Here is a 16,334-nt window from a genome sequence, read left to right as displayed (position 1 = left end):
ATTATGTTTACTAGTTGGAGAAACACTAAAGCACCTTTTATGTAAGTATCATTTTGGATGTTCTTAATTTCTTTAATGTTTCCCATTGGATACCTGGTACAGAGTAGGTGCTCAAATTAACTGAATGACTAAATGGAAAAAACAAAAAGAAAACAAATGAAAGCACCATAGTCTTCAAATAAACAAGTGTCTTGGTAAAATTTCTATATGTGATTTGAAATATAAATGCAATACTCAGAGGCCATACAGCCTTCTGTTGAAGATGTTTTCTCATTGGAGTCAGAACTTTCTGACTCTAAAGGCTGTAAAAGAACAAAACCCTATGAAGTTCATCTGATTAAAATTAGCTAACATTTCAATCTCTTATAAGAGTTAGAAATAGAATAAAATTTGTTTAAAAAAAAAAACTAAAATGTCTCTCATGTCCCCTTCATACTATGCCTCTTTTTTCCTTATAAATATTTCCAATCTTTGACCTTTCCATTTTATCCTAGCACTCACCTTGCTTCTCCTTCTCCTCTGCCCAGTTTATACCCTATTCTTGATTATTTGCACATATTTACTCACCAACATCCTTAGCTATTTGCATCTCTCTCCTGCTTCAACTGCCCAGTAACTACTACAGTCCTGCTTCTCTATTCCTTTATGCAAATAATAAAAATGCTGTCAGAGATAAATCACAAAACAATACAGACTGTACCACTAAAGACTGGATTGATGGTTTCCAGCTTCACCTAAACAACAATTGGATTCTTGTTCCTCTTAATGCCTCTGCCAGATCTCTATCACCTCCCACCACCCTCATTAAACTATTTTACCACTTCATAAGACATAAATGCCATGAACTCCCCCTAAGTCCCTCCCAACAAACAGTGCAAACCCACATACTTCCACCCACCTGCCTTTTTTCCCCAGCTCAGTGATGGGATATTACTTTTACTATAGGAAGTGAATCCATTCACTTGTGCCGTTATTTCCATAGCCTCTCTTCTTGGTAACCTTGGATTATAAATCATCCCACCTTTCTTATAATTTACTTTCAATTTCTTTGATTACAAGAACCCTTTTAGCTATATTCTAATATCTCCCATCTCTTTCTTATTCAGACCTCTAAAAGAGTGGTCCATATTCACTGTCTCTGCCTTGAGTCACACCTTATACTACATTCCAAAATACACTTGAGCTGATAAAAAGGGTAAATATAAAATAAATATAAAATTGTAAAAATTGGCCGGGTGAGGTGGCTCACGCCTGTAATCCTAGCACTCTGGGAGGCCGAGGCGGGTGGATCGCTCGAGGTCAGGAGTTCGAGACCAGCCTGAGCAAGAGCGAGACCCCGTCTCTACTAAAAATAGAAAGAAATTATCTGGCCAACTAAAAATATATATAGAAAAAATTAGCCGGGCATGGTGGCGCATGCCTGTAGTCCCAGCTACCCAGGAGGCTGAGGCAGTAGGATCACTTAAGCCCAGGAGTTTGAGGTTGCTGTGAGCTAGGCTGACGCCACGGCACTCACTCTAGCCCGGGCAACAGAGCGAGACTCTGTCTCAAAAAAAAAAAAAAAAAATTGTAAAAACTGACAAAATAGAATTTCACATTTTTCATGTATTTAAAAGTATAGTAACTTAACCTATTGAAGGGAAAGAAGAAATTTCAAAGGAAAAAATATTTCAAAAATAATACTAATTTAAACCATTAGTGTAAGGAGAAATTGTATAATTAAATAAAATTTGAAATATCTGGTGAAAAATGCTTGCACTAACTATGATAGAGAATTATCTATGTTGTTATACCTGTATTGAACTTACTGAAATTGATGGGTTTTTTAAATCAAGTTCTCAGTAGATAAATGGCTAGTGACTATGAACTAACCATTCTCCAAGGAGAAAAAAAATTAGTAATCAACATAGAAAGTGTACTATTTTGCTAATATATAAACAATAAAAATAGTTTTGCACGTTGTCTTTCTAAAAGAAAGTACTACTCTGTGCTTATGAGGTTTTATATTTCTAATGGTATATAAATTTATATAACCCCTTTAGAAACCTTTATAAATCCATAATGCATTAAGAGTTGTAAAATGCATATGCCTTTTGTACTGTTACATCTACCTCAGAGAATTTTCTTCAAGGGAATTATTCAGCAGGCTTTAATTAACCCATTACTGTATTCTAAGAACCATGCCAGGCATCAGAGTTATAGAAATGTAGAGGGGACATATAAGATATACTCACAAAGGTGTTTTCATCTGGTGGAGGTTAGAAAAGGCCTCACAGGGAAGAAGTGCTTGAGGTTGTCTTGAAAGGATGAGTAGTTAGCCAAGCATGTGCCAGGAGATAATGGTATGATACGTCATGGCTTGTTCTGTTAATAATTATATTTGTGTGGCTGGGCATAGGATTCATATAGGGAAATATTGAGAAACGAAGTTGAAAAAACTAGATTGTAAAATGTTTTATATACAAGTCCAAGAAATTTGGAATTTTATCATGAAGGTGATAAGAAGCTTTTAGAGAACAACAAAAAATAAGAAACAGGCTGCATGCAGTGGCTCATGCCTGTAATCCCATGCTTTGGAAGGGCAAGGCGGGAGGATCATTCCAGACCAGGAGTTCAAGACCAGTCTGGGCAACATAGGGAGATCCTTTCTCTACAAAAAAAATGTTTTAAAAATTACCAGGACATGGTGGTATGTGCCTGTAATCCCTGCTACTAAGAAGGCTGAGGTGGGAGGACTGCTTAAGGCCAAGTTGCATTGAGCAATGATCATACTCCAGCCTGGATGGTAGAGTGAGACCCCCATCTCCCTGGGGGGGAAAAAAGAATGAGAAACACAATCAGATTTGCATTTAGCTGGTTTGTGTAGGTTCAAATGAGGGGATGGCCAGTTTAGGAGTGAGGAGATGAGTTAGAAGAATACTGAGGTAGTCCAGACAAGGGATTTAAAGTGCCTGAGCCAAGACAGTGCACGGGGATACTGCAGAGGAGAAATAGAATCAAGATAACCTTAATGGGTTTGGGGAGAAAATGGGTTGTATAATGCGTGATTATTTGTGATGGTATTAAAACATATTTTAAACAACCTAATTGGAGAAAGACTTAGTTGGGAGATAAAGAGGTGAGGAGAAAGTAGGGTAGAATAGACTGTGCTTTTAAATTATAATCATGTGTTATTTACCCAATTCTACTAGGTTTAGTTTGGTTTGTTAATGTTAAATATATAAAAATTACCTTCTTTTGCACAGGTATTTATCAGTGATTCTTATGGAAATATCTTACCTTTACAATACAGCTCATATAAGAACCAAAATTTAACCAGCCATCTAATATTTTTTAAACTTGAACAGCATGTTTGAAAAGATGCAGAGGCAGCAGCATTTTTTATAATTCAGCAGGCAAAATTTATACAATACCATTTTATACATATATAATAGAGAGTAATCTGATTAAATTTAAGACTATATGGTTGTCAGAACATTACAAACATTTGTGATTTTCTTTATGCTCTTGTGATGAGATCTCAAACATGTTGAACAGAGAGCAGAATTGTCTCCACTTGCAGCATAGTCCTCCATGCTTCTCACACGAGCCAAAGTAACTTCCCTCCCCTGCCCCCATGTTGCCCATGTGTACCCTGAAAGGAAGTTATGCTTTCCTTTAATCCTGAATTATGACTTTTAGTAGTAACTGGCCATCTTGTTGAAATCTGTATCCTACTAAAGTACTCTATCAGAGAAGTGCAAGATAAATCTTTTCTTTTTGCTTCATTTTTATAAATCCTTCAAAAGAAAACTAAAAATATCATGTGTGTGAGGGTGTTTGGGTCTTTGTGTTGAAGTAGTGCAAAGTTTTATAAAAAATGAAAGTAAAATGAATTATTGCCTATGGTATAAAAGTGGTTAAATAGCAACATAATTGAAAACAAATAAGCTCCCATTAGCAAAGATTTAAACAACAAAAAAGTTCAAATAAACATGATTATTTTGAAATATATAATAATAGAGTTTCTTTATAATATTGATGCTGAATCACAGTAGGATCCCAAAATTAACACATTTTGAATTAACAAATTATGTAAAGCATAATATATTGTTGAATGTATTTTTGTATTCTGTTTTACCACTATTAATCAATTTATGACATATAAAAAATTTTGATTAAATGCATCTCAAAGAGAATTTTGAATCTCTATTTTTGGGAAAAAAGTTTTTTTAAGAAGTTATTAAAAGTTTTTTTAAGAAGTTATTCTAGGCCGGGCGCGGTGGCTCACGCCTGTAATCCTAGCACTCTGGGAGGCCGAGGCGGGTGGATTGCTCAAGGTCAGGAGTTCGAGACCAGCCTGAGCGAGACCCCGTCTCTACTAAAAATAGAAAGACATTATATGGACACCTAAAAATCTATATAGAAAAAAAAAAAAATTAGCCGGGCATAGTGGCGCATGCCTGTAGTCCCAGCTACTCGGGAGGCTGAGGCAGTAGGATCGCTTAAGCCCAGGAGTTTGAGGTTGCTGTGAGCTAAGCTGACGCCACGGCACTCACTCTAGCCTGGGCAACAAAGTGAGACTCTGTCTCAACCAAAAAAAAAAAAAAAAAAGGAAGTTATTCTAAAAAAGACAAGTAGCTATACCATATAATCTGTAACTTTAGTGGAATCTCATAGGCATCTACATCTAATGATGAGGTACTGAATGTGATAAAGTGGTGATTGAATTAACATTTTTTTAAAAAATTCAAAATTATTAAAAATAGAAAATTACTGTGACAAATTTGATAAAGATATTCAATAAGAACAGTTATATAAGTTTGGAAAATCAATTAATGATATCAATACAAAACTGTTTAAGGAAAGTTTAATTTTATATAGTAAATTTCAAATGAATAGATGATTAGGATAAACAAAATATTCCTTTTCTTTTCTGGCAAACTTCTGGATAAATAGGTGACTATGCATGGTTTTCCTAGTTTTTTTTTTTTTTTTTGTAACCAACAAGTAAATCACTAAGTAAATAATCTATATTCCCATATATTCCAATTATATTGCTATTTTATTTTTTAAATATTTGAATAGGACTTTCACACTATAAAGGATCTATTGAAATGTTTAATTTATCTACTTTCTATTAGTGAAATAAAACCTTCTTATTTCATTTTCTTTTACACATGCCTAAGAAGGCAACTAATTAGCAAGTACTCAGAGATCTGTGTAATGAATGACGATATGCAGTCTCCTTATCTGAGCTCATGATTTCTAAAAGTAATTGCTTCCTCCCTCCTGCCCCCAGGGAAAGTGAGATATATCTTAGGTCCTAATACCAAGTCAGAATTTTTTTACATAAAACAGCTGCTGGTGGTACACTGAAAATGTGTAAACATACTAATTGTTCCATAAAAATATCATTACATCATTTTCATGAGGTTGTAATTATATTTATCAGATAGCACTGACACTCATCCATTAAAGATGTAAACCATTGTTCTTAACTTATCATATCATTAGAGATATGAAAATCTACCTAGAGAAGAATTTAGAAGAAGAGCGCCAAATATTACTGCAGCAACAAAAAATATGTCGAAATCGAGCACGTAAATATTTTGTGGAGTCAAATAGGAGAAAAAAGTAAGTAACTGTATTTTACTTAGAAGTATAGAAATTCAAAGTCAATATAAATTAATATTTTCTGTACTTTAAAGCACTTTATGAACCTAAGTCATGACAGTGCTTTATCTGTAAAACACTGATCAAGATTAATGTAGCTTTGTAAATTTTATTATTATTTTTCTGCCTAAAGCATAAGGATGGTGTTGTATTGTCTAGTTCACTGACAACAGTCATTTTTTTGGTTACAAAACAGCTTATTACAGTGTCGTTTACACTACTTAAGATCACTATAAAATCAGTTATCTTCTGTTTTATCATTTCATGATGAAGTAAAAGATTACCAATTAGTATTTAGTCTCTAATAGAATATAATTTGATTTTGATTTATAATTCACTTTTATATAATTTTACTATATGTGCCACCCTTATTCATTCAATCAGAAACATGGGGAAAATATGAATAATGGTGGAAATGTGATAAAAATAATTTTATCAATAACTACTAGAAAAAAGGAGTTTTCTAGCATAAACTAGAAACTATAATAAAGTAAATATGCAGACTATCCAATCACTGCTTTACATTTTTCAGGATTTTAAATTATTATATTTGTTTTTGACACAGAGCAGTTATGCCATTTTTTATTGTTGTTGCTACCTTGTCCATATTTCTGCAATACATGTACAGTAGAAAATCTCTAGAGTTTATTAACTACATCATTGGGTATATGTTGCAAATCTCATTTGGGGAATACAAAACTATTTACCTAAAATTTTTTCTGGCATTATATTTCTCTCTAAATTAACTCTTTTATTGTCTGATGTAGTTGAAAGTATCTAAGGAAACTTCATTTTGTTGTTGTTTTATAAGCATATATTTCTGTTTTTCTTTCATATAGACTTAAAAGTTCAGATGATGAGACAAAAGTCTTATGTAACTAACTGGCAGAATAAGACAGAATGTGGGAAATTTCCCATAGAAGAAGAGGAAAGACTACCAAATAACAGATGAGGGACAAGCACTTGGAAGGGTCTCTAAAATCTATGATAAAAGATTCGTTAAGTATTTGAAAGGCAGAAAAAATTACCTAGAGAATCAATGAAATAATTACTTGGTGAACATAAAGTATGAGGCAGCTGCATTATCTATTTATAAGAATATTGGAGCTTGGAGTTTCCCATAAAGCATAAAAAAAGTAGAATATACTTTAAACAGTAAGTCATATTTATCAAACCTCCACATACAGATATATACTATAAGCTAAAAAATATAAATGGATTCAAATAAGTTTAGATATCAATAGGTTTAAATATTCATGGGTAATACACTCATACTATATTAAAAGAAATTAGAATATTTGGAAATTATCTTTGACTATTTAGAATGTCGTAGAAGACAGTAATTTACTCACTCAACAAACATTTACTAGGAAAATCCAAGGTTTCATATTCTGGAGAATAAAAAATAAGAGGTATGATCCCTGCCCTCAAATTACTAACAGTGAAGTAATAAAGGATGGTAATGCTATGTATTATAGTAAATACTATGATAAAGTCACTTATGAGGTACTGTGGAAGTACATCCCGTAGACTTACAGGACAAGGAAGAATTTCTGGAAGAGTAAAGTCTTATCAGTTAACCAAGAGTTAGCTAGGGAAGATGAAGAGGAAAAGTGCTTTATTCAGAGAGAACAATATATGAAAAGGCCTAATGTTATGAAACACAAGACAAAGGTTCTATGTGACTGATGCTTGGGGAAATGTGGACGAGTATCAGGAGATGTAGCTATAGAGTTGGTAAGAGACATTTTATGAAAGAACTTTTGTGCCAATCTAAAGAGATCAAACCTATCCTTAGATGCTGTTGAAGGAGTGTCAAGATCAGAATTACATTTTAGTTCATTATAGCAAAGAGGTAGAGGATGAATTAAAAGCACAGGCTGGAGCCAAAGAGTACAGTAGAAAGCTGCTATAATGTTCTAGGCAAGATGATGGGTATGAAGGAGGAGTTGGGATTGAGTAGGTAGAGGTCAGGGGGAGTTGAGGATTAATTATAAGTGGTGCATGAAGAACATTGTCAGAAATGAAATACATATAGATTATGAAAACTTTGTTTTAACATTGTAATATAAATCTTTCTAAAATATAATTCACATTTCTATAATCTTTTATATAGATTATGATAAATGTGGTTTGATTTTTTTTCTTCATGCCCTGGAATCATTATTATGAACATCCATCCAGTATTCTCTCTGTTATATTACTGTATTGCCCTTGAGCAATTATTAAGCTTTATATAGTTTTCAATACGTAGTTTCTAACAGATAAGCTTGGTGAGTTCTTCCAGTAAAGATTTTCTATCTTCTCCTTCACTGTTAGCTGTAATTTTTCTTTTTAAAATTAAACTCTTTATTTTGAGATAATTATAGATTCACAGGCAGTTGTAAAAAATAATACAGAGAGATTCCATATACCCTTTATGCAATTTTCCCCATTGGTAACATCTTGCAAAACTATAGTACAATATGAAAACCAGTATAATGACATGTATACAGTCAAGATACAAAACATTTCCATCACCACGAAGGTCCCTCATGTTGCCCTTTTATAGACACACCCACTTCCCTCCTACCCCTATACCCTGGAAATCACTAATCTGTTGTTTCTCCATTTCTACAATTTTTTTCACTTCTAGATTGTTACATAAATATGATTGTACTGTATATAACCTGGGATTCATTCAGGTTGTTGTGTGCATCAGTAGTTTTTTTCTCTTTGTTTCTGAGTATTATTCCATGATATGGATGCACCAGAGTTTGTTTAACTATTGACCCATTGAGGACATCTGGGTTATTTCCAGTTTGGGGCTATTACAGAGTTGCTATAAACATCAATGTGTAGGTTTTTGTATGAACATACGTTTTTATTTCTCTGTGATAAATAACCATGAATATAATGGCTTGATCATATGGTAGTTGCATGTTTAGTGTTTTAAGAGAATGCCAACTGTTTTTCCGAGTCATCCAGTTTTTCCATATCCTTACTAGCATTTGATGTTGTCGCTATTTTTTATTTTAGCTATTCTGATAGGTATGTAGTAACATCTCATTGTTTTAATTTGCATTACCCTAATGGCTAAAGATGTGAAATATCTGTTCATGTGCTTATTTTCCATCTGTCTATACTCTTTAGCGAAATTTCTCTTCACATTTTTTATCCATTTCTAATTGGATTATTTTATCTTTTACTGTTGAGTTTTGAGAGTTCTACTATACTCTAGATACTAGTCCTTTGTCAGGTATAATGTTTATAATTTCCTCTTATCCTGGAGATTGTCTTTTGATCTTCTTGATAGGGTCTTTCCCAGAGCAAAAGTTGTGAATTTTGATGAAGTCCAGTTTGTCATTTTTTCTTTTTATGGACTGTGCTTTTTAATGCCAAGTCTAAGAATCCTTTATTTAGACTTAGATCCTGAGAACTTTCTTCTATGTTTTATCCTAAAAGTTTTACAGTTTTATGTTTTACAATTAAGTCTGTGATCCATCTTAAGTAAATTTTTGTATGAAGTGTGAGATGCAGGTCAAGGTTTGGGGGTTTTCTTTGGTTGTTTTGGGATTTTTTGTTTTTGTTTGTGTGTATATGTGTGGTATTTTGCCTTTGTCCAATTGGTCCAGCATTCTTTGTTGAAAGGCTATCTTTCCTCCATGAATTGTTTTTGCACCCTTCAAAAATCAGTTGGACATATTGGTTTGGGTCTTTTTCTGTTGTCTGTATTCTGTTTGATTAAATTTTGTGTCTATTCCTCCACTAATACTACCCAATTTTGCTTACTATAGCTATTTATTATCTTCAAATCACAGAAGCTGATTCTTCCCATTTTATTTTTCTTTTTAAAAATTGTGTTAGATATTCTAGTATCTTTGTCTTTATATATAAAATTTAGAATAATCTCATCTAAACCTGCAAAAAATATTGCTGGGAGTTTGATAGGAATTGCATTACCTATATATCAATATGGGATGGGGAGAATTGCCATCTTTACTATGTTGAGTCTCCTAATTAGTCTACTGAGTTTTTAATTTCAGTTATTATGTGTTTCAATTCTTTTTTTTTTTTTTTTTTTTTTTTTTTGAGACAGAGTCTCACTCTGTTGCCCAGGCTAGAGTGAGTGCCGTGGCGTCAGCCTAGCTCACAGCAACCTCAAACTCCTGAGCTCAAGCTATCCTCCTGTCTCAGCCTCCCGAGTAGCTGGGACTACAGGCATGTGCCACCATGCCCGGCTAATTTTTTCTATATATATTTTTAGTTGTCCATATAATTTCTTTCTATTTTTAGTAGAGGTGGGGTCTCACTCTTGCTCAGGCTGGTCTCGAACTCCTGAGCTCAAACGATCCGCCCACCTCAGCCTCCCAGAGTGCTAGGATTACAGGCGTGAGCCACCGCGCCGGGCCATGTGTTTCAGTTCTAAAATTTCCATTTTATTCTTCTTCATATTGATTCTTTAGATCTTTATTTTCTGAGACTTTCTATTTTTTCATTTACAAACATGTTCATAGTTGCTCATTGAAGCATTTTTATCATGGCTGCTTTAAAATCTTTGTCAGATAATTCGAACATTTCTGTTGTCTTGAGGTTGGCATCTATTGTCTTTTTTCATTCAGTTTGAGACCTTCCTGGCTCTTAAAATGACAAGTGATTTTCTACTGAAACCTGAACATTTTCGTATTATATTATGAGATTCTGCAACTTATTTAAACCTGTCACTTTAGCTTCTCTTTCTGACACAGCTCCAGCAGGGAAAGGAGGAAGGCAGCCTCACTACAGATAGATGAAGGTAGAGGCCTAGGTTCATCTTCAGCCTCTGTGGACACCAAAGGGGAGGGCTAGGAGGGTTCCTTATTACTGCTGAGCTGTAGTGGAAGTTCCAGCTTCTCACATCGTCTCCACTGACACCACAGTGAGAGTGGCCTTATTACTGCTGGAGGGTGATAAAAGTCATGTCTCTCCACAAGCCTCCTCAGACACCACCGATCCAGGAGAGGTAGGGGCACCTCTTACTGCTGACTGGGTGAAAGTCCAGACTCCCCACATAGTCTCTACTAATACCAGGGTGGGGAGAAAGCCTCATTACTACTAGGTGGGCATGAAAGCCCAGCTTTGCACTCAGTTTCTCTGACAGCATCCCTGCAGGAGGGTTGGGGGACCTTATTTTAAGGGTGGAAAGGGTAGAAATCTAAGCTCCCCGCTCAGTCTTTGCTGGCAAGATAGGGGAGGAACCACAGTGTTTTTTCTGTGGTGATTGGATGGAGTAGTAGGGTTATTGTCTAAGTTTTCTGCCTTGCTAATAAGCTGACCTTTCCTGGGGCTAGAGAGAGCGAGCTTTTAGTTGGGGCCTTTTTTTGTCTAAGCTTGTTGATGTTTTCAGGTTTTTTTCTTCTGCTCCAAGTCTGGGATATAGGAAACAAAAAGAAAACCCAGAGAACATAACCATCATGTCCTTCCTGAGGCCCAAAGTCCCTAGCTTAGACTCTTATGGTTTTATACATCCATATATACACACAAGTCAGTCCTTCAGTATCTATCCATGGGGGATTCATTCCAGACCCCTATGGAGACCAAAATCCACAGGTGCTCAAGTCTTTTATATATTAATAAAATGGTGTGGTATTTGCATATAACTTATGTATATCCTACCATATACTTTAAATTATTTCTAGGTTACTTATAATACCTAAAATGATGTAAATACTATATAAATAATGATTATACTATATTTTTCTTTTTATTTTTCATTGTTATATTGTTATTTTTTTATTCTTTTTTCCACCAAAATATTTTAAATCTGGGGTTGGTTGAGTCTGCAGATGCAGAACTCATGGATATGGAGAACCAAAACTATATATATAATGTTCAGGGTTTTTAGTTGTACTTAGTGGAAGAAATAGCAAAAAGTATGGCTACCTCCATTTTTCCAGAAGCAGAATTTGTTTCTCTTTGTTGTTAGTATGTCACTTTCTAGATGTTCCTTCACCTTTTGAAAAAATATTTCTAATACACTATAAACTTAGTAAATAGAGGATTTTGTTAAAAGTTAATCTACGATAGGAATAAATGTGAATAAAAGACCTAAGGACCTCACTTTTTTAAATTTATGTGCTTTAGTTAATTGATATTGACATGTTTATTTTGGCTGACACTTCAGTCTTTAGAGAAATGCGATATTATTGTATTTTCTCTGTATTGTGGACATTACTAATTCTATGTGGTAAATCAGAATATGGATCTTTGTTGCTTGAATGTTTTCCCTTCCGACAGTATGTTAAGGGTCACTTGTGACTTTTCATTTGTTTTCTTTTGCAGTCAAGTGAAAGACAATTTGTTGGAAAACATGATTTTTAATATAGACTTTTAGGATTTCAAATAATTTTAAATCTTGGCAAGCACAGGATTATAATCTGGCACACATGTTCCTTTGCCAAGCAGTGTTTCACTCGTTTTACTCAGTATTTTCTTGGGTTTAGTTTTACTTATTATAGGCTGTGAGCATTGTTGTTTGTAAAAAACAGTATATTTTATTCCTAAAAACTATTTTTCCTCTAATTGCATTTTTTAATTTGAAAGAATGATACTTTATTCCTACTTTTTATTTTTTTAATTTCTAATTATCTCAAAATATATTGAGTTTTAAAGTTAAAATATTATCATATCTCTAAAAAGTTGTAATTACCTAAATCTGAAATATGGTTTCATGCAGAAAAAAGAAATGTATCTTAAAAGGCAAACTCTTCAGTTGTACATATGTCTGTCGTGACTTCAGGTACTCTTAATACTAATACTTAGGTTCTATTGTTAAAGAGAACTGTTGCTATGATGGTTATTTGTTGACTTCTTAAAAGTATTCCAACAGAAGGAAATGGTGCCCCATAGTTGTCGACTCCTGGGAAACTAATAGAACAGTTTGGCATGTGGCTATCATTTGATGAAGTGCCTTGCTTTGAGCCAAGATGTTCTACATGTTTCATGAAGCAGAATTACACATGTTAAACAGACCCTTCAAAAGTTGCTAAGGCAGACTGTGTTTCTTTTGTGGAAAAGGTTAATTCCAGGGTTAATGGGAAGCAGCAACATACTTTTCCAACTCTGAATTCTATAATGGTAGAGAAGCTGTCTTTCTCATTTTTATCACCATTTCCTTCTATTCCCACAGCACTTACCACAGTGCCTGGCACATAACAGTATAAAAGGAACTCAGTAAATAGTCATTGAGTAAAGAAAGAACTATAGTAATTATTGCTATAATTGCTTATTATAACTTTTTACTGTTGGGCCTGTCACTGAATTCAAGAGTGGAAACATCTATTTGTTGGTCACATTCCATCCCCGGTTTAATTTGACTTGACCTAGTACAGGCTTTATTTTCTATGGTCCCAAAAAGTACTGAGTGAAAGTATTATTACTTTCTGCTTACATTTTAGCCCAGAGAACAGGTCCACTATGGAACAATATGAAATGATAAGGATGATAGTTTGTTATCAGTGATTTTCTGATCATAACAAGGAACATACCACCTCTTAGCTTTGGAAATCCATCATTCCTCATTGCCAAATTTTGCTGAATCGGTGGTATTTTCTCAAACATGCTAAGTTTTTTATTTCCAAACTCAAGATCTTTGCATACTATTTCTTCTGCCTAGAACACTTTTTTCTCCATTTTCTTTTACCATTTACTCATGTATATTCTGAAATTTTAAGCTTAAGTATCATGTTTCCAGAGAAATATTCCCTTTACCTTATTTAAAGTGGGTTCCGCTGGTTCCCTATCTCAGACTAAAGTTTCTTTACTATCTAGCACTTATGGCAATTAGTGATTTTGTGTTTACTTGGTTTTGCTAGCTTGCCTCACTAGATAATAACTGTGTGGACTCTATCTGTTTTACTTACTATTATATCTGCACTAGATAAATTATTAAGTAAAAATGATAAATAACTGCTTTTAAAAGTGCTTTGATTATATTTGAAGTTGACTAAGGTCAAATATTCATTCAACAATTATTTATTAAGCATCTACCAGGTACAAGGTAGTACCTGGAATTTCATCATATTAATACCAGGAATTCCAGAAATTAAAATTTCAATCCCTATACTCAGTGAACTTAGAATATAATGGGGGGGGACAGTTAAAATGCAATTAATCCTTCCATTCAACAACTTTATTGAGTGCCTGCTAGCTTCTTTGTAATTTCAGTGTCTAAAATTACAGAAGAAAACAAGAAGACTAACTTGTTTAATGTTTAATCAATCTAACTTGGTGGCCTGTCATTTTCTTGAACTTCACCTGTTCAATGGCACTTCACCTCAGCTGTTACCAATTACGCCTCCACCTCCAGAATCTCAGTTTCAGGCATCTCAATCTCCAATCTATACCTCCTATCTTTCCATGTCATTTTCTCTAGTACCCTGAATTCAGCAATATGGCGTCTTAGAAGACGCCACCAGGTTTTCTAATCCGTTTATCTTATCACCCTTTTTCTGTTCATCCCATCCCTCATATTCTCACTTCTGTTCAAACTGACCTTCTTACTCCATGGTCTGTCATTATCTTTCCCTTGTATATACCCTCAAATCCCTTGTAGTCAATCTCCACCCCCTCATAGCAACCACTGTTCTAAATTTCTATCATCAGAATTAATTTTGCCTGTTTTTGCATTTTTGTCTCTGGCTTCTTTCTCTTAATGTTGAGATTCATCTATGTCATTACATTTATCAGTAGTTCTTTTTTTATTGCTAAGTGGTATTCCATTGTAAAAATGTATCATAATTTATTTATCCATTCTCCCATTGATGGACATTGGGTAGTTCTAATTGAGGGCTAGTAATAAAGCTGCTGGCTGAAAGATAATTCAAGCCAAAATGGTAAAACATGAGATTTCCTAAGAAGGAAATCTTTTTGTGGATGTATGTTTTCATTTCTTCTGAGAAAATAACTAAAAGTGGAATTGCTGAGTCTTTGGGTATGTGTATGTTTAACCATATAAGAAGTAGTCACACAGTTTTCCAAAAGGACTGACTTTTTTCCACTCACACCAGGAATGCATGTAAGTCCCAGTGGCCTCATAACCTCCTAGTCAGTCTTAATTTTAGCCATATAGTAAGTATGAAATGGTTTTAATTTGCTTTTTCCTAACTGGCCATTCCTGTAATTCTTATGAAGTATCTTTTTAAATATTTCATCTATTTTTAAAATTTTAAATTGGGTTGTTTGTCTTCTTCTTGTTGAGTTGTAATATTTTTATGTATATATAATAGATACAAGTCCTTTGTTAAAGACATGTATTACAAGTATTTTCTTCTAACCTGTAGCTTGCCTTTTCATTTACTTAATAAAATCTTTCAAAGAGCAGTTTTAAATTGTGATGAAGTACAAATTATCAATTTTTTGTTCTATGGTTAGTATTTTTTATGTCTTCTCTAAGACATTTTGTCTACCCCAAGGTCATGAAGATAGTCTTGTTTTCTTCTGGAAAGTTTATACTTTTAGATTTTAAGGTTTAGTTTTATCATTCATCTCAAATTATATGTGTGTGGTTTGATGTAAAGATTGAGGTTCATTTTTTGTATAAGTTTATCTAGTTGCTCCAACACTATTTGTTGAAAAATTCTTTTCTGCATTTAGAGGCTTTGGCACCTTTTTGGAAAATCAGTTGGCCATATATGTGAAGGTCTACTTCTGTGTTCCATTAGTCTATTTACCCTTATCCCAATATTATACTGACTTGATTATTGTTGCATTATAGCAGGAATTCTCAACAGCATACTATTGGATGATATAATTCTTTGTTATGGGGGGATGCCTTGTGGGAATTTTAGGATCAATTGTAAGATGTTTAACACCATCCTTGTCCTCTACCCACTAGCTACCAGTAGCCCACCCCACTCCTGACAATTAAAAATATCTCTAGACATTGTCAAAGGTCCACTGAGGGAGAAGGAGCAAAACTTCCCCCAGTTAAGAACCACTTTTTTATAGTGAAATAAGGTACTGTGTGTCCTTCAATTTTGTTTAAATTCAAGATACTTTTGCCTATTCTAGGTATTTTTGCTTTTCCATATAAATAAACCTGACTGGTTTTGAGTGGGATTGTGTTGAATCTATAGATCAATTTAGATAGAATTGATAATGATTTGAATTCAATTAACAATAGTGCGTCTTGCAATCCATGAAATATAGTATATCTGTCCTTTTGCTCCCTTTTTTTGTTTGGGGTTGGTTTGTTTGTTTTTGTTTAATTTCTCTCAGCAGCATTTTCTGGTTTTCAACGTAGGGGTCTTACGTGTCTTTTGTTACATGACTCCTAAATACTTTGTATTTTGTGATGCTATTATAAACGATTTTGTTTAATTTTTTTCCATTGTTTGTTGCTTAAATGTTGAAATACAAATGATTCTTCTATATTGACCTTGTATTCTGACAACTTATTAAATTTGCTCATTAGTTCTAGGAGTAATTTGGGGAAGTTTCCTCACATTTCTAGTTTGCTGAGAGTTCTTATAATTAATTGTGCATTGAATATTTTCAAATATTTTTTCTGCATCTATTTTGATGGTCACATAGCTTTTCTCCTTTTTTGTCAATATGGTGAAATACACTGATTAATTTTGAATTATTAACTTTGCATTTCATGGATAATCCTTATTTGGTAATGATGTGATATTTTTAGATAAATTGCTGGATTTTATTTG

General features: G+C 33.8%; 1 protein-coding gene across 1 annotated transcript in view; it reads left to right on the top strand.

The window, feature by feature from the left end:
- The window catches only part of CEP126 (centrosomal protein 126), a 113,294-nt gene that overhangs the window by 1,970 nt on the left and 94,990 nt on the right, over positions 1–16,334 (top strand). The window contains exon 2 of the mRNA XM_069470474.1: positions 5,497–5,616. Within this exon, the coding sequence (XP_069326575.1) occupies positions 5,497–5,616 (120 nt within the window). The remainder of the gene's footprint in view (positions 1–5,496; positions 5,617–16,334) is intronic.

Source organism: Eulemur rufifrons, chromosome 6 (genome assembly GCF_041146395.1).
Source record: "Eulemur rufifrons isolate Redbay chromosome 6, OSU_ERuf_1, whole genome shotgun sequence".
In the NCBI taxonomy this organism is placed as follows: domain Eukaryota; kingdom Metazoa; phylum Chordata; class Mammalia; order Primates; family Lemuridae; genus Eulemur; species Eulemur rufifrons.
Note: the sequence above shows the minus strand (reverse complement) of the source record. Positions and strands in the feature narration are given on the sequence as shown.